General features: G+C 41.8%; 2 protein-coding genes across 3 annotated transcripts; one reads left to right on the top strand and one right to left on the bottom strand.

Moving 5' to 3' along the window:
* Nucleotides 1-1,285: 1,285 nt before the first annotated feature.
* On the bottom strand, nucleotides 1,286-5,859 carry LOC112222927 (uncharacterized protein C1orf100 homolog). Its single transcript, XM_024385796.1, has 4 exons — nucleotides 5,672-5,859; nucleotides 5,047-5,130; nucleotides 3,393-3,577; nucleotides 1,286-1,574 (listed from the first exon to the last, which is right to left on the bottom strand). Exons 1-4 carry the CDS (start codon nucleotides 5,770-5,772, stop codon nucleotides 1,468-1,470), a joined length of 477 nt encoding a protein of 158 aa, XP_024241564.1. The 5' UTR covers nucleotides 5,773-5,859; the 3' UTR covers nucleotides 1,286-1,467.
* Nucleotides 5,860-8,496: 2,637 nt separating this feature from the next.
* Nucleotides 8,497-22,447, top strand: LOC112265172 (RAC-gamma serine/threonine-protein kinase). 2 transcript variants are annotated; one of them, XM_024442261.2, is made up of 15 exons: nucleotides 8,497-8,802; nucleotides 10,536-10,628; nucleotides 11,201-11,556; nucleotides 13,342-13,467; nucleotides 15,282-15,393; nucleotides 15,804-15,951; nucleotides 16,095-16,226; nucleotides 16,810-16,875; nucleotides 17,169-17,237; nucleotides 17,697-17,819; nucleotides 18,038-18,166; nucleotides 18,819-19,033; nucleotides 19,635-19,722; nucleotides 20,081-20,183; nucleotides 20,477-22,447. In XM_024442261.2, exons 3-15 carry the CDS (start codon nucleotides 11,511-11,513, stop codon nucleotides 20,560-20,562), a joined length of 1,443 nt encoding a protein of 480 aa, XP_024298029.1. In that variant the 5' UTR covers nucleotides 8,497-8,802; nucleotides 10,536-10,628; nucleotides 11,201-11,510; the 3' UTR covers nucleotides 20,563-22,447. The 2 variants fall into 2 exon arrangements, with proteins under 2 accessions (XP_024298029.1, XP_024298037.1); XM_024442269.2 differs by lacking the exon at nucleotides 10,536-10,628.
* The last annotated feature ends 124 nt before the right edge of the window (nucleotides 22,448-22,571 follow it).

The following is a 22,571-nucleotide window of genomic DNA, read 5'->3' as shown; positions in this document are numbered from 1 at the left end:
TGTGTTGGGCGATTTTCATTTTCATGTTGACAAAGAGACTGATTCCAAAGCCATTGGTTTTATGAATCTTTTGAGCTCTTTGGACTTTATCCAACATGTTACTGGGCCCACCAATAACCGCAGCCATACTCAGGACCTGGTCATTACCAAGGGGCTTTCTACTGACATATCCCATATTTTAGATGTTGTTCCGCAAGGTTCGATTTTGGGTCCATTACTATTCAATTTATATATGTTACCCCTTGGCAGCGTTATCAGAAAGCATAGCATTGATTTTCACTGCTATGCAGAGGGTAAACATTTTTACATTTCTATGTCACTAGAGAATGTTAGCTCCACGGATAAATGATTAGACTGTACTTGTGATTTAAATACTTGGATGGCTAGAACTTCCTCCAGCTAAATCAAGACAAGACCGGGGTGCTTATTGTCGGAGTCAAAGCACAGAGAGAGAGACTCTGGCTGCACATTTTTATTCACGGGCAATAAAGATAAAACACCAGGTAAAAACCCTAGGTGTCATTTTAGATTCTGAACTCAATTTTGAATCACACATTAGGAATGTGACCCAAATAGGTTTTTACCACCTGATGAACATTGCCAAGGTGCAGCCGTTCCTCTCTCAGGCTGATACAGAGAGACTCATCCATGCTTTTATCACAAGTAAGCTTGACTACTGTAATGCTCTCATGTCTGGTCTACCCAAGAAAGCCATTGGTTAACTGCAAAACATGCAGGATACTGCAGCGCGGGTACTGACCAAGACCAGACAGAGAGCACACATTACACCTGGTTTAAAGTCTCTGCACTGGCTGCCTGTGAGTTTTTATAATTAATTTAAAGATTATTCTTTTGGTTTTGAAATCAATCCACGATTGTGCACCCCAAAACATGCCAGACATGACAGTTATGTACTCAGTATGTCCTTCAGGTCCTCTGGCACTGGCCTTTTAACTATCCCAAAGCCTAGGACCAAGAGTCATGGAGAGGCAGACTTTAGTTACTATGCCCCCAGACTCTGGAATAGCCTGCCAGAGAACCTGAGTGAGCCGAAACTGTGGACATATTTAAAAGCGATCTTAAAACACATCTTTTTGACTCTGCTTTTCCTTAGGGTGCTTTTCATTTTTATTGTTATTCTTTAGTTTTTTTATCCTCTGATGTTTGTTGTTTAGTAAATATTTCTGTTTTTATTTATATTTATTTCATTTGGGGTTTTTTCCCCCCTGTGCTTCCATGTCTGAAATGTGCTATATAAATAAATAAAGACTGATTTGATTTGATTCGTGTTTGCTGACATTTTTGGATTTAATTACACTTTTTGTGCCAATGGACTTTCATAGAAATATACAGTACCAGTTGACTAGAGTCATGTATATGATTGCAATGCAAGATTTTACAACCTGTCATTCAAACAAAAATACATGCAATGCACCATTTTCATTGGTTACTTTTCATGGATGGAGTTCAGTTTGATTGCCATGGTGTTGTAAAATGTTCCTCTTCACTCCCTGTCTCCAACTGTTGCATAGGCCCAGGGTGAGAGTACAGGGTAAACTTAGTGTTATCCGGAGCTGAAATAACACATATTAAACACATTATTTTACATGTAACAACATATACTTCTTATGCTGTGTTAGGCTTTTATAAATTATTAGAGTTTAAAGTTAGAAAATTTACTATTTTTTTTAGACATACACATTAGCAAAATGATTCCTCACTAAACCAGGATAAGAAAAGACCATGATTTGGGCGATTTCCACAAAATTGTATCCATAGAAGGGTATTTATAGGAAGGAGTGTTGACATACACTGAGTATACCAAACATTAGGAACACCTTCCTAGTATTGAGTGGCACCCTCCCCCTTTTGCCCTCAGAACAGTCTCAATTAGTCGAGGTATGGACTCTACAAGGTGTCGAAAGTGTTCTACAGGAATGCTGGCCCATGTTGACTCCAATGCTTCCCACAGTTGTGTCAAGTTGGCTGGATGTCCTTTGGGTGGTGGACCATTCTTGATACACATGGGAAACTGTTGAGTGTGAAAACTCCAGCAGCGTTGCAGTTCTTGACCCAAACCGGTGCACCTGGCAATCATGTCTTGCCCATTCACCCTCTGAATGACACACATACACAATCCATGTCTCAGTTGTCTCGAGGCTTAGAAATCCTTATTTAAATTGTGTCCTTACGAATCATCTACACTGATTGAAATGGATTTAACAAGTGACAATAATATTTTGTACACTCTGTGTATATTTGACATTTGTATCTAAAAGCCCAATTGAGAAATAATGAATAAAAGTTGGCATCTTTATGACATTTTGGCCTTACCCAGGCCTCCATTATGTTTGTATGTGCTACAAAGCAAACATTGGTGACATATGAAGCTTTTTTGCTTGTTCTGCAAATTTGAACTTAATATACTCATATGCGCATATCAACGTTCCTGAGTGGCATCTCTGCTAGTTTTAAATAATGGCCCATTTTATACAGAGAAATTGGCGTAGCAGGCAATGTAACCAATCACATCCCTACTTTAGCTTGTATCGTTGCACATCCTGCAAATGACCAGCAGGGGGCGACCCTTTTGAAAAGCATTTTCACATTCAGTCTGTTGGTAATGCTTACAAATTGAATCATAACTCCAAAAGTAGCAGATCCCACTCTGGAACTTTGCTATGGCCGTAGAGTTTTTTTACGTTCAACAATATATAGAAAATGTTCAATTAAAAAAAACATGTTTTCAATATTCATGTTTACATTTGTCAATAGTCATAAATGAATGTAAAACATGTTTTATTGAAATCCAAATACTACTCATAATACAGAGCAAGCGGTAAAGCGTCATATGAAACCAATATTTGCTTTGTAGCTCACAGATGAAACATTATGGAGTCTTAAGGAGGCCTGGCAGGCTATTCATTATTTCGCAATTATGCTTTTATATACGCTTTTATATACAAATGTCAAATATATGTTAACACTCCTTCCTCCAAACATTTCGTGAAAATTCCCCAATTTGTTTTGTTTTGTTGTTGCCCTGGTATCGTGAGGAATCACTCTATACCAGGGATACCAGGGATATTTGATTTAACCGACCTGGAAGACCAGGTGTGTTGAATTTAGGCAATCACTGAACTGATCAATTAACTCAGTTGATCCGGTGTGGTGCCTAGTTGGAACAAAATCCAGGAACGGGGTTGGCTACCCCTGCATTACACTCTTCGGATGTATTAATGGAGCAGATCAATAGATGAAAAGAGAGATGGTAGTGAAGTAGCTCTAGTCCAGGGCGTTACATGTGACTTGCTGATTCTGAGCTTTCCTCAATCATCAGCAAACCGCAAGTAAACACTCTGGACCAGAGCTAGTAGTGAAACAGCACTGACGGTTGAGGTGGGACTGCAGGCCAAACTCCTCTTGGTAAGCCGTCTCAGTGGCACATTGAGAGGCGCTGGTGCTCTGGCGTAGAACGTCCAGGGCGTGGAATGTCTGGAGGTCGAAACTCCTCGGGTAGTCTTCATAGTGTTCACGGTAAGGCCCCGAAGAGTAATCCAAGGATGCGAACCTCACTCTGCGGGATAAAAACACATGTTACAGAATGGAATAGAGTAACAGTGTTTTGAATAAGACATCTCTCTAGTTGCTTTACACATAACCATATACAGTGTCATCTCTCTAGTTGCTTTACACATAACCATATACAGTGTCATCTCTCTAGTTGCTTTACACATAACCATATACAGTGTCATCTCTCTAGTTGCTTTACACATAACCATATACAGTGTCATCTCTCTAGTTGCTTTACACATAACCATATACAGTGTCATCTCTCTAGTTGCTTTACACATAACCATATACAGTGTCATCTCTCTAGTTGCTTTACACATAACCATATACAGTGTCATCTCTCTAGTTGCTTTACACATAACCATATACAGTGTCATCTCTCTAGTTGCTTTACACATAACCATATACAGTGTCATCTCTCTAGTTGCTTTACACATAACCATATACAGTGTCATCTCTCTAGTTGCTTTACACATAACCATACAGTGTCACAGCTTTACACATAACCATATCAGTGTCATCTCTCTAAAGTAACCATATACAGTGTCATCTCCCTTGACCATATACAGTTTTCACACTTGACTTTTTCACACAGTAGACGCTCTAACGGAGTAGGGTAGGTCCGAGCGTTACTACCACACAACGACACCCAAGCTAACTGTCTAACGTTGGCTACTTTGGTAGCTACTTCCAGACACAAATGCGAGAACACCTCATTCTGACCATTTTACTCGCCCTAGCAGAGCTGGTTATGCTGTTTTCATTTTATCCAGAGCATTGGTGACTAACTGTGCTGCTGGCAACAACTTAATTACACTTTTTTTGCCGACGTTTACCAACACAGGCCATATTCTACGGGTGTTGCGCGTTCGTAAATTGATCAGTTATTCTGCACTCTGGCACACTTAGACAAGAGTCCTCTGAAATCGGAGTAGATTTCAGAGTGAATTTACGAAAGCACCGTTTGTGTCACTGTCTTACACACAATACCCCATAATATCAAAGTTAAGTTCAGAGGTTTCTTCCAATTTTTCAGTTTTTGATTTGTTAAAAAAGTTTGAAATATCCAATAAATGTCGTTCCACTTCATGATTGTGTCCCACTTGTTGTTGATTCTTCACAAAAAAATACAGTTTTATATCTTTATGTTTGATGCCTGAAATGTGGCAAAAGGTCGCAAAGTTCAAAGGGGCCGAATACTTTCACAAGGCACTGTATATGCGAGGAGAGTCTACCTGGTAGTAGGCTAGTTGTAGATGTCCATAGAGTACCACGACCCACTAACAGTCTGTGTTAATAGTCCTGTCCCAAATGGCACCCCTTCCCCTTATTGGGCCCTGGTCAAAAGTAGTGCACTATGTAGGGAATAGGGTTCCTTTTGGGCTTAACCTATGTGACCATGGGTAAAAGAGCTACTGAAAGAGCTGCTACGTAAATACCACAGTGTGATTTTGATTGACTGCATGATTCTACCTGTGATCCTGAGAGTGAACAACGTGGATTCTACCCAGCTGACCAGGGTACAGACCTTGCACATCCTTCCCCTGACGTGGTACTCTGCAATTACAATGACAAGAGTTTATTTTAGAGTTAGAGTAAAAGTAAGAATTACTAAGAGTAGAGTTAAGGTCAAAGACCATATTCATACATGCAAATCGGATATATAGACTTACATATTGCATTTAAGGTAGCAAGTTAAGGTCAATGTCAACATGTGCATATGCACACCGCAAGATATTCAGCTCATGACTCACCAGGGAAGAAACCTCTGAACTAAATACAGTGCGGTAGCTAGCAGCATCAGCACACAGTAGGTGTTTTCAAGTGGACATAACTTCCTCCTAACTACAATATCATAGTGAGAGTTAGTTACTACTTCCTTCACACACTTCCATGCAGGTACCCTTATGAACAGCTTTTTTAAAAAGCCTACTTGTTAGAAGTTGTATCAAATATGGAATGTAAATTAAAATGAATATAAATATTTTTCTATACAATTTGGGGCTGTATTGTTTCTACATCTCAAAGCAATGTAGCTTATTGCTGCCCGTTGTACAATGTCTCGTTGAAAAACAGTAAAACCTTTTCTTTCTCTCACCTCAGTGTTGCTTTGGGTTGTCTTTTAAATGAGCCAGAGTCCCGTCTTTCCTGGTACTCCTTGAACTCATGCAGCCTCAGAGCCACCCCTGATCCGGCCATCCTGGAGGCTTCAGCTGCAGAAAATATGCTACATTGTGTTGCCTGTCTACCACCCTCAACCCTGCTATCCAAGAGATGTTGTTTAAGCATAAGGACAGTAGCTATGGCGATTGATTGTATTCACTAAAATCAGCTACTAGGCATTTTAGAACTTTGGCTACAGCTCTTAAATCAATACAATTCTAAACACAGTCAATGGAATTTTGAAACCAACAGTAAGAAGTAGATGGTTAAAATGGAGAAAAAAAACAAGGTCTTCTAGATCGACCGGAAAACAAATATTCATTTTTTTCACAACTGTTTTAACATAATCCGAATCAATCTAAATGTATATGTTCAATACCGGTTAGGTCTCTATTGACTGGTTATGTTCAATACCGGTTAGGTCTCTATCAACTGGTTATGTTCAATACAGGTTAGGTCTCTATCAACTGGTTATGTTCAATACCGGTTAGGTCTCTATCAACTGGTTATGTTCAATACAGGTTAGGTCTCTATCGACTGGTTATGTTCAATACCGGTTAAGTCTCTATCGACTGGTTATGTTCAATGTTCAATACCGGTTAGGTCTCTATCAACTGGTTATGTTCAATACAGGTTAGGTCTCTATCGACTGGTTATGTTCAATACCGGTTAAGTCTCTATCAACTGGTTATGTTCAATACAGGTTAGGTCTCTATCAACTGGTTATGTTCAATACAGGTTAGGTCTCTATCGACTGGTTATGTTCAATACCGGTTAGGTCTCTATCAACTGGTTATGTTCAATACAGGTTAGGTCTCTATCGACTGGTTATGTTCAATACCGGTTAAGTCTCTATCAACTGGTTATGTTCAATACAGGTTAGGTCTCTATCAACTGGTTATGTTCAATACAGGTTAGGTCTCTATCAACTGGTTATGTTCAATACCGGTTAGGTCTCTATCAACTGGTTATGTTCAATACAGGTTAGGTCTCTATCAACTGGTTATGTTCAATACAGGTTAGGCCTATATTAATTTGAATTCCCTCCTATTAAACAGTATCAGTCTTACCTGTGGCTTTAGGGTTCAGAGAGAGAGGAGATGTGCTGCTCACTCTGTTGTGTTCACATCAGAGCCCTCAGTCATTGCCATATGGAGAGAGAGGACTATGTCCCAAATGGCGTTCTATTCCCTATAAAGTGCTTTTGACCAAGGGCCATAGGGCTCTGGTCAAAAGTAGTGTGCGTAGTAGTGTGCTTTATAGGGAATAGGGTGCCATTGGGATGCAACCCATACATACTATCTAATGACTCTGCAGGGGACCCACATCCTGCTTTAGTTACCAGGAGAGAGAAACCCAACCCTTCCATCTCTACAGCAAACCAATGGAACTCAGCAAACTGACACTGGGAGAAAGGGTCAACTCATTCACCACTTTAATCAAGAGGTTTCAGGGAAACCAGTACAACTCGTAACCTACAAGTAATTGGAGGAAAACTCATCTAGGCTGGTCTGCTTCCAAACTGGCACCCAATTCCCTATATACTGTAGTGCTCTATAAAACTATCTTTCTGTATTTTATTCATTATAGTCCACTGTTAATAAAGACACAAAATATTTTGCATGTCAGCTGTCAAATTTTCAAGATATTGGACTTTCAAGAAGCAGTGTCACTTGCCACATCATCATGTTGATGCGTTTTGCATCAAATGAAAGCAACTTTAAAATTCTACTTGTAATGAAAAGCGCCATATGAAAAATATATATACATTATTATATGACTGTATAGGGATTATGGGTTCTGGTCAAAATGTGTGTACCGTATGGGAATAGGACACTTGGCAGCTGTGTTGCATCAAAAAGTTGTATGGTTGACAATCTGAATGGCCAGATTGAGCAAATTAATCAAGTTGTTCAGTGTGACCATGACAAAATGCACTAATTTAAGCAGGATTAACCATGCCTTTAGAATTAAACACGTTATGGTTAGGGTAGTGTAGTTAGTAGGCTATCGGGTGCTCAGTTGGGGGTGAGAGGGTTCTCTCTGTTGGATCCCTTCAGTTTTCCTTTAATAACACTATAGGGTGGTGTTTCTCTCGAAACATCACCTCTGTCTGCTCTGTACAAGTAGCCGACTCTAAAGTCAATACTGTATCCTTTTTATTTGGGTGGAGGCACCACACCTTAAGTGCTATCACTCAGGCCAAATAAAAAAGTTTTGCTTATCTTAAAATGTTGGTAGAATAAAAACACACCCATAGTCCAACATCACTGCTACCCTAAATCAGATATGATCAGACAATGGCATATTATTTTCCAAACATGGGATGGAGATGGATATATATATATATTTTTTTATAGTTCAAATTGTCCCCAAATACAACAACCTATCTGAATGGATTTGTTGCAGGTTCTTGTGATCTTGCTGTACCAGGAGCTGCATGTGTGTTCCTTGTCATGCTCCGATGAAGTAGGCTAGACTGGTATGAGAATCTTTAAACAAAGCCCCCATTCAGATAGTGAAAGATATGACTTGAATAATAGGATTCCAAATTAATTCATTTGAAATAACAAATCTCTAATGTTTTATCAACAATAATCACAAATTAATCTCGCTGGTTTGAACAGTGTCGAATGTCTAAATGCCTTACCATTGTCATGACCAAGTGTAAACCTATACTGGATTGCATCTCTGATCATGCAAACATACAAGCCAAGGGGGAGAGGGACCAACAAAAGCCGGGGACCAACAAAAGCGAATGGATGCCGTGAGGAGAGGGAAGTCGTCCGAAATCTGGCTACATGTGACGTCACGAGATTTCCTTAGAACAAGCGGCAGCTGCTGAAGCTAGTCGCAGAGCCGGGGAGGACTATCGCCGCAATTTCTGTCGACAAATTATTATTTTCGGGCATTATAATTGGCCGCAGCATCAGCAGCAATGGATAGATCACGGTCCTCCTTCTATTTTTATCACTGACTGACTGTTCTTTCCAAATATTTTGCTGCGTTGGAAGCACGCAAGCGCTCGAAGGGGGGTGTCCCTAGCTATCATTATTCGACTGCCAGGTAAGCTATGTCACTGTAATAAATACTCATTATAAAAATTAAAGCAGAACGGGTTTAAGAAGCCCTGTGTTTGGGGTTCATTATTTTGGGGCCTGTGGAAGCATATTTTCAACGTAAAATGGGTGGGAACAACCGTTAGCCTGTAGCGGGCTAGCTAGCATGAATGCACGTCATTTGCAAGTTTGGGATGTGATGCTGCTGGGATGCTGCAACGGGAGGGCTCGGGCATTCTCAAGCGTGAGCTACAATGATGGGGTGGTGTTACTGCTTGGCTTCGGCCCAGTTTTTGCGCCCTAAACAAATTGTCTTTATTAAAACATACATCCACATGTTTCTATGGTCAATATATATATTTTTAAAAACGATAACGACCTAGGAATAAATGTAGGAAGTCGTAAAAAGGGCAAAACGTCAAGAGGAGACTGTCAGCTAGCTGCTAGCTAACGTTTGCTACGTTCGTTAGCCTCGTTCAGTGGCTAGCTAGCTCGGTTTTCAAATTATTCCCCCAAACACTTGACATTTTGTCTGTTTGGGCACGTGAACATTATTTAAAAATCACCCTTTACCCAGTAATGATTTTGTGCCTCTTATTGTTGTATAATTAAGTGTGTAACGTTATGGCAGGCGGATGTTATTATGTAATAGCAAATGACACCACACGCCCTTGAAACAAAAGCTGTTGTTTCAATATTTGCTTATTTCTATGTGGTGCAAGGCCTATCCATGTCTTGTACATTGATGGCAGAGACGATTATTGCGGAAAAGGTCTGCACATGTGACTTGTAATGGCTTCTAAAATGAAAGTCTGGTCATGTCAGCCATTGTTTTTGTTGTCATTGGATTGATATAATTTATTTTCCATCCCAGAGCCAGGTCTTTCACATCAGTCGGCTGCTTTTGACAGGTATCCAATCCCTGACAACAAAACACTGTGCAGTTTTCTCCTAGTACAGTAGTAGTGCTTCACTTTGAACAAAAATAAACTCATAGGTTGTCACAGGCAATTTGGTCTCTATTTTGGCACCTTGTATCACTGGTTACTCTCCACAAAGGACATGAATTGGACCACAGAAGCGGTTTCTGAACTTGAATATGATTGTGTACCCAGAATGAAATCCTTTTGTAGACTAAGCCTACATAATGCTTTTGACATGCTGGCTGCTTTTCCCATTGATCACCTATTGGGATTTAGACTGATTGACTGAGGTCCGTGCTAATGTTTTCATCGTTGTAGCCAATAGCCATCATACTTAGTCACATCTAAATATACGCAGTGAAAAGTAACTGAAGATAAATGCTTTTAGAGACATCAGACTGGCTAGGTTGGGATTCAAGTTATATACAGTACCAGTCAAAGGTTTGGACACACCTACTCATTTCAGGGATTTTCTTTATTTTTACTATTTTCTACTTTGTAGAAAAATAGTGTATACATCAAAACTATGAAATAACACATGGAATCATGTAGTAACCCAAAAAGTGTTAAACAAATCAAAATATATTTGAGATTCTTCAAATAGCCACCCTTTGCCCTGATGACAGCTGACAGCTTTGCACACTCTTGGCATTCTCTCAACCAGCTTCATGAGGAATGCTTTTCCAACACTCTTGAAGGAGTTCCCACATATGCTGAGAACTTGTTTGCTGCTTTTCCTTCCCTCTGCTGTCCAACTCATCCCAACCATCTCAATTGGTTTGAGGTCTGGTGATTGTGATTTGTTTTGTTTTTTTAGACCAGGGGAAAGGTTCCTCCTACTGGCCCTCCAACACCACTTCCAGCAGCATCTGGTCTCCCATCCAGGGACCAAACGTGCCTAGCATCAGAGGTACGCCAGCAGTGGGATGCAGGGTGGTATACCCTGCTGCTAGATCGAGGCTATTTGGTTCTTTCATTGCCATCAAAGCACATATGTCGCTCAATCAAACAAAGTCTATGTAGAGTCCTCAAGGCACACATTATCTAACAGTGTCGTAGATACTCAGAACATCTAAGTTCAAAAGCGGCAAAGCCTTACGTGGACCTTATACGCGGCTCTGACCTTGCCTCTGATGTTGTTTGTGTATATCCCAACAGACCATTTAGAATAATCCATCCGAACCAGAATAGACACAAGTTTGCCGTAAAGGATGTGTACCTTTAAGAAAATCTGATCAATGGCGCTGCATAAGCAGTTTTAGGCCCGCCAAAGAGCAGGGAAAGAGAGGAAAGGGGACAAATCTGCCGGTGGGCAGGGAGGGGACGGGACGGGAAGCGCATTCTGAGTCTTAACAATGACTCCAGTTCTCACACAAGTGTTTGTAAAGGAACGGGAGGGGAGCGGGGATGTAGTGTGTGTGTGTGTGGAGAGCGATCCATGGACCTCCTTCCCCCCCTTCTCTCTCCCCTGCTTCCTTCCAGGCTGAGTCACCGCTGGAGTGCCTTGAGAGAGCAAAGGAAGACGTGGAGAACAAGAGTGAAAGAGAGGCAGTGTGAGAGAGACGATTAGGGGAGTAAAGAGTGAGAGGAAAACAGAAGTAGAGAGGAGGTAGCGAGAAGAAAAAGAGGGCCAAGGGAGTTGGGGAAAAAACGGCCCGAGACAACACACACAGAGACGGAGTGAGGAGAGGAGAGTGGGTGTGTGTCTGAGGAAGAGACAGCAAGGTCAGGACTGCTGACCCCCCACCCCCCTAGGTCTGAGCACTGGGCTGACGGTCAAGGCGAAGCCACTATGAGTGACCAAAACGTTGTCAAGGAAGGCTGGGTTCAGAAGAGAGGTGAGTCGATTGATTTGATGATCGGTGATGTTTACAGTCTTTGAAAATATATATATTTTTTCACAGTTCACATCAAGAAAACAAACACCCCTTTTCAAACACCCCCAGTTCCCACATACCTGTATATACATAAACATGGAAACAAACAGGGAAGGGAATAAATGGAGTATTGTATTATAACCAGGGGTTATAACAGCAGAATAAAGTTCTGAACCAGTTTGAAACAAAAAAAGTACTGTTTATATCGTTCCTTTTTAAACCTCTGAAAATAAAAAATTAAAAAAACATTTAGTTCAACATTAAATTACTTCACCAATCAGTGTGGATAGAGCAGGGCGAGAGATGCGACTGAAATTTTGAGGCGAGAGAAGATGGAGGTGGGGGCTTGTCTTGAAGCGCAGGGCATCTTGTTATGACATGCATTATCTGAATTAGGCCCACAGAATTATACCTACGAAGAAGCGGCTTCTGTTAAGGAACTTTGAATTTCTTTGAACTTCCTAGAGTTGGCTTAATGTTGGACTAGAGCTAACGTTAGCTAGCTAGCTAGCTAACAAACTTGTGTGTGCAGAGCTGCACTAGAATTAAAAACACGTCTTAACTTTTGTTGTTAATTAATCCAATGTGAAACGTGATAACTATAGTATCCTTAACTAGCATTGAAAAGGTTAATCCATTCTTCTCTAATTAAAACTGTCTCCCTAATTTCTGAATCACACTTGTAACGTCATCAGTAGCCTATGCTTCGGAGGGGCAGGTAGCCTACACACACTGGCAAAGATTTCCAGCTGGCAGGTCGACACGGGAATACGTTTCCGAGTGACGAAGTAAGGGCTTTGCATAGGCGGTTTGTTGCCATTTTTATGGGATCAGAAAAAAATGCCCGGAACATAGAATAACATTATTAACTGATTCCCATGATTATAATATGACAGTTCTGTTCCGGAACAGTTTAGATCACTTTAGTTTAATTATTTTCCGGTTTTCGGTTCTGTTCTCTGAACCGGTTCCAACCCCCTGACTTATAGCTAGTATGCACAGCATGTGGTTTGGAGAATTTTAAGCTGTGTTGACTGGTTGAACACATGGATTGTGTGTGCGTGCAGTGTGTGTGTGTGTGTGTGTCTATATATTGTTTAGCCTCAGGCTGTGACACTGCCACAGACAAATTTGAGCTCTTGGAGGATGGCTTAACTCTCCAGTTCCTTCCTTTCAGAGCCCAGGAGCCACTGAATTGTTTCAGGCACTTTTGTGCTTGTGCAAAATTCAGTTAGTCTTCTAAACACTGAAGGGTAGCAAGTGGTTTAGAGTTAAACTAGCAAACAATCTGTTTTATACTTGTATTTTTGCACACTATGTCACTTGTGGTTAAAAAAATAATAAAAAAACTTCAATGATACCATATAGCCTATTAGCAAGATGGAGCTCTTCTACAACAGTGTCCACATGGACATCTTGCAAGAAAACACCAGCATGGACCCTCGTGTATTAATTAATTATGTATTAACCTGCTTGAACCATAATGAATCGTGCCATACTGTTGAATGAAAATGCAGTTACTTAAAGCCGTACATAAGGGTACATCCCAGATGGCATCACATTCCCTTTATAATACACTACTTTTGTCCAGGGCCCATAGCCCTGGCACTATAAAGGAAAGATTGCCATTTAGGATGCAGCGAAGGTCTGACCACTGCTGCAGCCAGCCAGCCAGTCAGTCAGTAACTATAAAAACTGATAAGCTAAGTTTCCAGTATGAACCAATCCCTGCTGGACTTGTTGCAGGTGAGTACATAAAGAACTGGAGGCCACGTTACTTCCTGCTGAAGACCGACGGATCCTTCATCGGCTACAAAGACAAACCCCAGGACGCAGACCTGGCCTATCCCCTCAATAACTTCTCTGTAGCAAGTATGTCCTCCTCGCCTTTGTCAGTCTCCATTTTTAGACCATTTTGGGGCGGTTTCTCAGACACAGATTAAACCTAGTCCTGGAATAAAAAGCAAGCACAATGGAGAATCTCCATAGAAATTGATTGAGTCCAGGACTGGGTTTAATCTGTCCCGGGAAACCGCCCCTTGGTGTGTTGTGTGTATTGTATTACAATATACAGTGCCTTTGGAAAGTATTCAGACCTCTTGACTTTTTCCACATTTTATTCTAAAATTGACTAAATCAATAAAACATCCTGCACAATACCCCTTAATGACAAAGCGAAATAGGTTGTTCAAAGTTTTTGCAAATGTATTAAAAATAGGTCCCACAATTGACAGTGCATGTCAGAGCAAAAACCAAGCCACGAGGTCGAAGAAATTGTTTGTAGTGCTCCGAGAAAGGATTGTGTCGAGGCACAGATCTGGGAAGGGTACCAATGCATTTCTGCAGCATTGAAGGTCCCCAAGAACACAGTGCCCTCCCATCATTCTTAAATGGAACCTGTTTGGAACCACCAATACTCTTCCTAGAGCTGACCACCCAGCCAAACTGATCGATCGGGGGAGAAGGGCCTTGGTCAGGGATGTGACCACGAACCTGATGGTCACTCTGACAGAGCGCAAGTTCCTCTCTGGAGATGGTTGTCCTTCTGAAAGGTTCTCCCATCTCTGTAGCACTCCACCAATCAGGCCTTTATGGTAGAGTGGCCAGACCAAAGCCACTCCTCAGTAAAAGGCACATGACAGCCCGCTTGGAGTTTTCCAAAAGGCACATAGACTGTCCATGAGAAACAAGATTCTCTGGTCTGATGAAGCCAAGATTGAACTCTTTGGCCTGAATGCCAAGCATCACATCTGGAGGAAACCTGGCACCATCCCTACGGTGAAGCATGATGGTGGCAGCATCATGCTGTGAAGATGTTTTTCAGCGGCAGGGACTGGGAGACTAGTCAGGAATCGGGATCGAAGGAAAGATTAAAGGAGCAAAGTACAAATAGATCCTTGATGAAAACCTGCTCAGGACCTCTGACTGGGGCAAAGGTTCAACTTGCAACAGGACAACGTCCCGAAGTCACTCCTGCGTTGTCTTGGCTGTGTGCTTAGGGACAAGTCTCTGAATGTCCTTGAGTGGCCCAGCCAGAGCCCAGACTTGAACCTGATCAAACATCTCTGGAGAGACCTGAAAATAGCTGTGCAGCAACGCTCCCCATCCAACCTGACACCAACCTGACAGAGCTTGAGAGCATCTGCAGAGAAGAATGCGATAAATTCCCAAATACAGGTGTGCTAAGCTTGTATACCCAAGAAGACTCAAGGCTGTAATTGCTGCCAAAAATGGTCTGAATACCTATGTAAATGTGATATTTCAGTTTGTATTTTCAATAAATTAGCAAAAATGTATAAAAACCTGTTTTTACTTTGTCATATGGGGTATTGTGTGTAGATTGATGAAGGGGAAAAAACTATTTTAATACATTTTATAAAATGCTGTAATGTAACAAAATGTGGGAAAAGTCAAGGGGTCTGAATACTTTCCAAAGGCACTGTACTACATTTGACATTTCATCATTTAAAATATCAATGAAGGTTCCTATGTTAGGCAGTGTGCACTCCCTAGAGCCAATGTGTCTCTGTCAAACGTTCAGAGCTAAGTAGTGGTACTTGAATATAGTACAACACTATTCTGTGATGCTTTGTCATTTTATTTTTTACTTTCTATCTCTCCCACCTCGCTCTCCCTCTTTTTGCACTCTTTACTTCTCGACACCCTCTTTCTCTCTCTCTCCTCAGAATGTCAGCTGATGAAGACGGAGCGGCCCAAGCCCAACACGTTCATCATCCGCTGTTTGCAGTGGACCACGGTTATTGAGAGGACATTCCACGTGGACACGCCTGATGAGAGGTGGGTCACTCTCTCCCTCTCTCACTCCCTCCTCTCTCCCAATACTACAGCCTTGCCTCCTCAATATTTCGCTTTTAGGGAAAACGCCATTGAAAAATGAAGTGAAATACCTAAACACTGTTTAGATGCTGCTAAAACGTGTTAATCTAAACATAAAACTTCCACAGCAGCGGTTGCATGTTTTGACGTTACTAGTTTTAGCAAACCACGGGAGCATCCAGACAGATTGGGGGTATGTCTCTAGATTTCTCCATGGCATTTGTTTTGTACCCTGCACTTTTCTAAATGTGTGCTTTCCTCAGCATGCATACATACATCTCTCTCTCTCACACACACACACACACACACACACACACTCACACACACGGTATAGCAGTGTATTAAAGTGAGCTGCTGTTGGTTGGTTCCAGGGATGAGTGGGCCGAGGCCATCCAGATGGTGGCTGACTCCCTGGCCAAGCAGGAGGAGGAGGGGAGCCTGTGCAGCCCCACGTCGCAGATCGAGAACGAGGTCAACGAGGAGGAGATGGACACCTCCACCAGCCAACACAAACGGAAGGTGAGCCGCCCTGGGGACTGAGCACAGGTCATACATTGGTAGATAGGCACGTAAACACCAACCAAGATTGTCTCTCTCATCTCAATGAAGGCTTCTCCTCTTCTCTTTTCTCCTGTACTTTCATCTTCTCTTCTCTCTGACAGACAATGAATGACTTTGACTATCTGAAACTACTGGGCAAAGGCACTTTTGGGAAAGTCATTCTGGTGAAGGAGAAGGCGAGTGGAACGTATTACGCCATGAAGATCCTGAAGAAGGAAGTCATCATCGCCAAGGTACTGGCTGGTGTAAAGCAGTTTTTCTCAACCTTTTTTATACTAGGGATCAAATTTTATTTGTCACGTGCCAAATACAGCATGTGTAGACCTTACAGTGAAATGCTTACTTAAAAGCCCTTAACCAACAATGCAGTTTTAAGAGAAATGCATGTTGAGTAAAAAATAAAAGTAACAAATAATTAGAGCGGCAGTAAAATAACAGTATCGAGGCTATATACAGGGGGTACCGGTACAGAGTCAATATGCGTGGGCACGGATTTTTCAGTCGAGGTAATGTGTACATGTACATCTGCAAGCTCTAACTGTTTTTTTTTTCCCCTGCTTGGAAGTACATTTAAACTCGCACTATAGAACTGACTAAATGAGTGTCTGACCATCCCACAGACTGGAGATCGAGAAACACTGATTGAAAGAACTGAGCCCTGTTGGAATGGATGCAGATATCGCCATTTGGCACCTTTTCACCTTCTACATCCTAACATTCTGTCTTTCTCTCCTGTTCTCTATCGCTCTCTTTCCCTCTCTCTCTCTCTCTCTCTACCCCCATTTCTGGATTTTCCTCTCTTTCCTTGTAATGCAGGATGAAGTTGCTCACACCCTCACAGAAAGCAGAGTGTTAAAAAACACCCGGCATCCATTCCTAACCGTGAGTATTGTTTAGCAAAGACTTAAAGGCAAACTTTATACTGTAAGCCTGTATTATTCACTTGGAGGCCATGTCTCAAATGGCACCCATAGGGCTCTGATCAAAAGTAGTGCACTATATAGGGAATAGGGTGCCACTTGGGATGCATCCACAGACTCAGTCAAAAGCAAAGTCTGATTGAATAAACGTTTAAGCTGTTCTACTGTTGCACGTGTCATTAGATATGAACATCTGTTTGTGTGGATGTAAAGAAACAAAACAACAGCGATGGTGCAACTCTTATTTTTCTCCAGTCTCTGAAGTACTCCTTTCAGACCAAGGACCGGTTGTGCTTCGTCATGGAGTATGTAAACGGAGGAGAGGTAAGGGATGCCTGTGCTACCTGAGATGCATGGGGAAAGATGAGCACTTTTTTCCCCAGACACTGTAGGTGTGTTGATGAGGATTCCCTGAGACAGTTGCACCTTCCTCTTCCACAATGTAGAATTCTTTCCGGGAGCCGAAGTAATTCTTTCCAGGGACCGTCTCAGATTAGGAATGCTGATCTAGGTTCAAGTCCCCCTCCTATTCATTCTGATTTAAAAGGCAAAACTGATCTTATATCATCACTCCTACTCTGGGACGTCCTGGGCCAGTATTCACATATCATCTTTTTTAGAGAGCTATTAGTGAATGGAACTATACCTTTATATGCAGATGTGTAAATATATATTTGATTTTAACATAACTTTAAATAATTTTACATTTTGTTACGTGTTTTTACCATTTATTCCTTTCTTTCCCGATTTAAAAAAAAAATAATAAAACATTTCCCCCCGCAGCTGTTTTTCCATTTGTCAAGAGAGCGAGTGTTCTCTGAGGACCGCACGCGATTCTACGGAGCTGAGATCGTCTCTGCTTTAGACTACCTTCACTCTGCCAAGATAGTGTACCGCGATCTGAAGGTACATGCATTTATATGGACAGTCATCTCTATATCTATCATAACACCATTCTACAACTTCTCTTAGTGGCGAATCCTTACTTCCAATCCTAACTAAGTCCGATGGGAGACTAAGTGAAAATTTGACTTAAACCATATAAAAAGAGCACGCCGTTGAGGATGGATATATTATTGGGGCATATATTCAACATATGATATGGTATTTATGCTCATTTGCAGCTGGAGAACTTGATGCTGGATAAAGATGGACACGTCAAGATCACGGACTTCGGCCTCTGCAAAGAGGGCATCACAGACGCGGCCACCATGAAGACCTTCTGCGGCACGCCGGAGTACCTGGCTCCAGAGGTCAGAGCTCACATTGATGTACACTACACTACCCAAAATGCCATGTTGTAAGATATATCCAGGTTTTCTTATGGGAGGAAATATTCTAGGTGTCTAATATATACTAACTACATACTAATGCTGAGTAAAGTGGGGATCGACTGGCAAGAGTCAAAAGCCCTTGCACAGAAAAGAGTGAGGTGGAGAGAAGAACGTTATGAATGCTGTATGCTCCCAAGGAGGCCCCGATGGTGGACGGCCTATGCTCCCGGGGGGGCCCCGATGGTGGACGGCCTATGCTCCCGGGGGGGCCCCGATGGTGGACGCCCATTGCTCCATGCTCCCAAAGTCACATACTAATAAAATGTAGTGTTATTGGTCACGTACACCTATTTTTCACGTTATCGCAGGTGCAGAGAAATGCTTGTGTTCCTAGGTCCATCAGTGTAGTAATACCGAACAATACACAGAAGTCCCCCAAATAAAAAGAGGAAATATCAGAACAAACATTTCAGACTGACATTGTATGTGGTGGTGTGTATAAACATTATGGACAATAAATATGCAGTTGTTATATAGGATGAGCCTTGACTAGAGTACTATATATATATATATATATATATATATATGAGGTGGGTAAAACGCACTGTGTGATGTCCCTATGCTATGCTAGGTGCTGGAGGACAATGACTACGGCCGGGCGGTGGACTGGTGGGGTCTGGGCGTGGTCATGTATGAGATGATGTGCGGCCGGCTGCCCTTCTACAACCAGGACCACGAGAAGCTGTTTGAGCTGATCCTCATGGAGGAGATCAAGTTTCCGCGCACGCTCTCCTCTGACTCCAAGTCTCTGCTCTCCGGCCTGCTCATCAAGGACCCCAACAAACGGTACAGACACACAGAGAGAGCTAGAAACAGACGCTCGGACACACAGACAGACAAACAGTGCGTTGCATGCATGCACTGAAGCAAGAGAGATGTACACACAGAGGCACAGGTACACATACAGAACAACACACACACCAAGGCTCCAGTGGGGGATTATACGAAGCTGGGTCATTGATCAGCCAACCAACTCTGCCAAATAGTTTTGACACAATGCATTTCCTACTTCATAACAGATCAACTTGAAATGGGTTATTGACTCATGCTAATCAGCTAACCAGCCCTCAACTGTAACTTCCCATAATTTAGTCTTTTTTTGTATAGGAGTTACTGGCTCACGCTGCTCCTACTTTATGAAATACTACATTACCGCATTTGTTTTCATTTGTTTATCGCTCTCATTCAAAGCCATTTGTCACTCAAAAGCTTGATGAAAAAGCTTAAGAGGCTGCTAGGTTAGTGGAAAACCCAAGGGAGAACATTCTCTCATTCACCACATAATGCTATTCCAGGATTTGCACCTAGCTCATGTTCTTGTCTTGTTTCACGACAAGCTTTCTAGAAAGTGTTCACATTTGTAAGTTTTTTAAAACATTTCCGACAGACTCGGTGGCGGTCCAGACGACGCAAAGGAGATCATGCGCCACAGTTTTTTTGTGGCAGTAGACTGGCAAGACGTCTACGACAAAAAGGTGAGTCTTCTTCACTTGACCACTTACGTGTACGATTTCACGATTTCTGTGCCCTCCCACTGACTTGAACAAATTCGGACTATTCCATGCAGGTCAAAATGACTAGCGTTTTTCCAGTCAAATATGCAAATATTGACATGTCACACACGAGGCACAGACATTAGTATGTCACTGTGGTCCTGTGTGGCTCAGTTGATTTAAGCATGATGTCAAGATCTTTGGTTTGATTCCTGCTAAGGTCACCGATACAAAAATGTATGCATGCACTAATGTTAGTGGCTTTGGATAAAAGCGTCTGCTAAATGGCATATCAATTATATATTACATGTGACAACTGTGTCCCCTCCCTCTCCCCTAGTTGGTCCCCCCCTTCATGCCCCAGGTCTCCTCAGAGACGGACACCCGGTATTTTGATGAGGAGTTCACGGCACAGACGATCACCATAACTCCCCCGGAAAAATGTAAGTGTCCGTCGGCTCACTTTTTTGAATAGGGGTTTTCTGCCATAGACTCCACCGCAAACGGACAGGTCCATTCGTAGCATATGATACACAGCAATTACTATTTGAAAGGATGATTAGTCTGTTGACTTGTTGGGTGTTATTTAGTGATTATTCTAAGATAAAACTGTTACTCAAGTGCATCTAAGTAATGAAACTTAATTGCAGGTTATAACAGCCTTAACTTAATTAAGTTTGTTATTGAGCCCAGACGTACCTGTCCTTCTCCCCCTCCCATTTCTCTGTTTCTGCAGATGATGAAGACGGGATGGGCGAGGGTGACAGCGAACGGAGGCCTCATTTCCCACAATTCTCGTATTCGGCCAGTGGACGGGAGTGAAAGTCATTGCCAGTCAGCCAGTATCGCCCCCCCCGCCGTTTCGAGGAAAACACGTAGCCATTTTAGGAAAAGTCTCCCCTCTTTTCTCCTTCTCTGTATTCAAGTGCAGACTGGGAGAAGTCGTCTTTTTAGGGACTATAAAAGGGGTTTTGCACAGTGGGATAGACTCAAGCTGGTCTCTCCACACAAAAAAAAAATTATCTTACATTTTCAACGCTATATACTGCAGAAGGCAATGTTTTTGTTATGTATTTTTATCCGTCAGTATTAGGTTGTCGACCTGTTACGTTCTTTGTCCGTTTTTTATTTTATTTTCAACTTTTTTGCACTTGGTTTGGAAGAGCCGTTCTAGGGAACAAAACCAAAAATGTTGCCTTACGTGTGCAGATGTTTCGTATCATACAGACAGGGTTTGGGTCGGGGGGCTTGTGGCTTGTGGCTCATTCAAACTATTATTTTTCTCATATACAATGCCATGGCGGCGCACATTCTCCAATCCCATGGCAACGAGAATCACTGTCTACTAAAAACAACAAAAAAGACAGAACTGACGGAGTTTCTTTCATTCCAATTTCATTGTTAGTGTTATTTCTTTTCATCCTTTTTGACCTTTTCATTTTCTGCCAGAGATTTCTACTTGGTTATTGTTTGACAGAAACACAAAACTGCCAGATACTGCACGGTTCACTCAGGCAACACAGAGCACAACCGCATTCAACTCAGCTACCAGTTTAGCTTTACACACCCATCAGGGAAAAGCTACTATGAATATACAAGCCTTTTTTTGCATCTTTTTCCACAGTAATTTGATTTAATAACTTATTTTCATAGCTATAGAAAAAATAGTGGTATGGATATTTACACAAGGAATGTGGCTTATACAGGTCCACCTTGTGCTGTCATCACACACACACACACACACACACACACACACTAACATCAGAGCCAGCTCTGAGCTCTGCTGATATGACTTGTGACAGACTATGAAAACTGTATCTGTAAAAAAAGAAAAAAGCATTATCTCCCCATCAATCACACACACACACACATACCCTTGGTTTTCTTCCCAAATCGACAAGGTGGGCGGAAGGCATCAATAATTTCTAACCATGTTGGGCCACAGATCATGTGAAACTGAGCCATGAATATACTTGTGTATGATGATAGGATGAGAACTGTGTGAGAATGGAGAGAGAAAAGGAAAGCAGTTCCCCCCCCACACCTTTTGTGATGTAAATATGCAATGCCTTTTTTTGTTCTTAGTGGCGTCTTGGCCAGACATGAACTTATGTGTGTGACTGTACTTCAAGCTTGCTGACGAGAACCAAGACCGGAGGAAAAGAGACTGAGAGCTACGTTTTGGGTTAAAACAACGTAAACTACAATGTTAAAGACTGGCTGGAAGCTCCCATTTTGTGGCTGTCATCGTCGCCTCGACCTGTCTGTTCAGAAGAGGTTTCCATGGAGATGAGACCTCTTTTCGCTGTTGGTCGAATGGATTGACACCCATTGTAATGTTTTATTTTTCCCTTTCAAATGGGACCATGGTCAATTCTGCAGTGATATATGGTTACATCAGGTTGTTACCATTCTCCCCCTTTTTTTTTTTTTTTTTTTTGTACCATAGTACTAGTTTTATTTATGTTTGTCATTCTAGGCAGTGTTACCCAGTCTTGTTCAGAGTCAAAAAGGCACCTCTCTTTCAGTCGCTGAAGGATGATATTGTTGGATGCATTACTAAAGTCGTTTTTTTTATCCAATTGTTTTTTTGATTGTTTGCCTGTTTGTTTTCTTACCAAAACATTAGGGCAAGAACCCAATAGTGGACTTGCATTGCCGTGGTAGTATTTATTTTGAATTAAATTAAAGAATACATTTCAGGGTTTTTCATGGTGTAAATCTTTTTATTTTTATTGCCCTTCTGATATTTCAATGAGTGTGTTCCCTTTGGAAAGCAATTCCCTAAACAATGTTCAGCAAGGGTCTCATCCAGGGTCATGTTCATTAGG

Source organism: Oncorhynchus tshawytscha, linkage group LG02, assembly GCF_018296145.1.
Source record: "Oncorhynchus tshawytscha isolate Ot180627B linkage group LG02, Otsh_v2.0, whole genome shotgun sequence".
Classification (NCBI taxonomy): Eukaryota; Metazoa; Chordata; class Actinopteri; order Salmoniformes; family Salmonidae; genus Oncorhynchus; species Oncorhynchus tshawytscha.
Note: the sequence above shows the minus strand (reverse complement) of the source record. Positions and strands in the feature narration are given on the sequence as shown.

Coding starts and splice junctions, on each gene's coding strand:
- LOC112265172 (XM_024442269.2), top strand. CDS start 11,511: ATGAGTGACCAAAACGTTGTCAAGGAAGGCTGGGTTCAGAAGAGAG. Junction 16,227..16,809: donor AGGAAGTCATCATCGCCAAG/GTACTGGCTGGT, acceptor CTTGTAATGCAG/GATGAAGTTGCTCACACCCT. Junction 19,723..20,080: donor AAGACGTCTACGACAAAAAG/GTGAGTCTTCTT, acceptor CCTCTCCCCTAG/TTGGTCCCCCCCTTCATGCC.
- LOC112222927 (XM_024385796.1), bottom strand. CDS start 5,772: ATGGCCGGATCAGGGGTGGCTCTGAGGCTGCATGAGTTCAAGGAGTAC. Junction 5,131..5,671: donor CAACCCAAAGCAACACTGAG/GTGAGAGAAAGA, acceptor TTGTAATTGCAG/AGTACCACGTCAGGGGAAGG. Junction 1,575..3,392: donor CCTGCAGTCCCACCTCAACC/GTCAGTGCTGTT, acceptor GTGTTATTTCAG/CTCCGGATAACACTAAGTTT.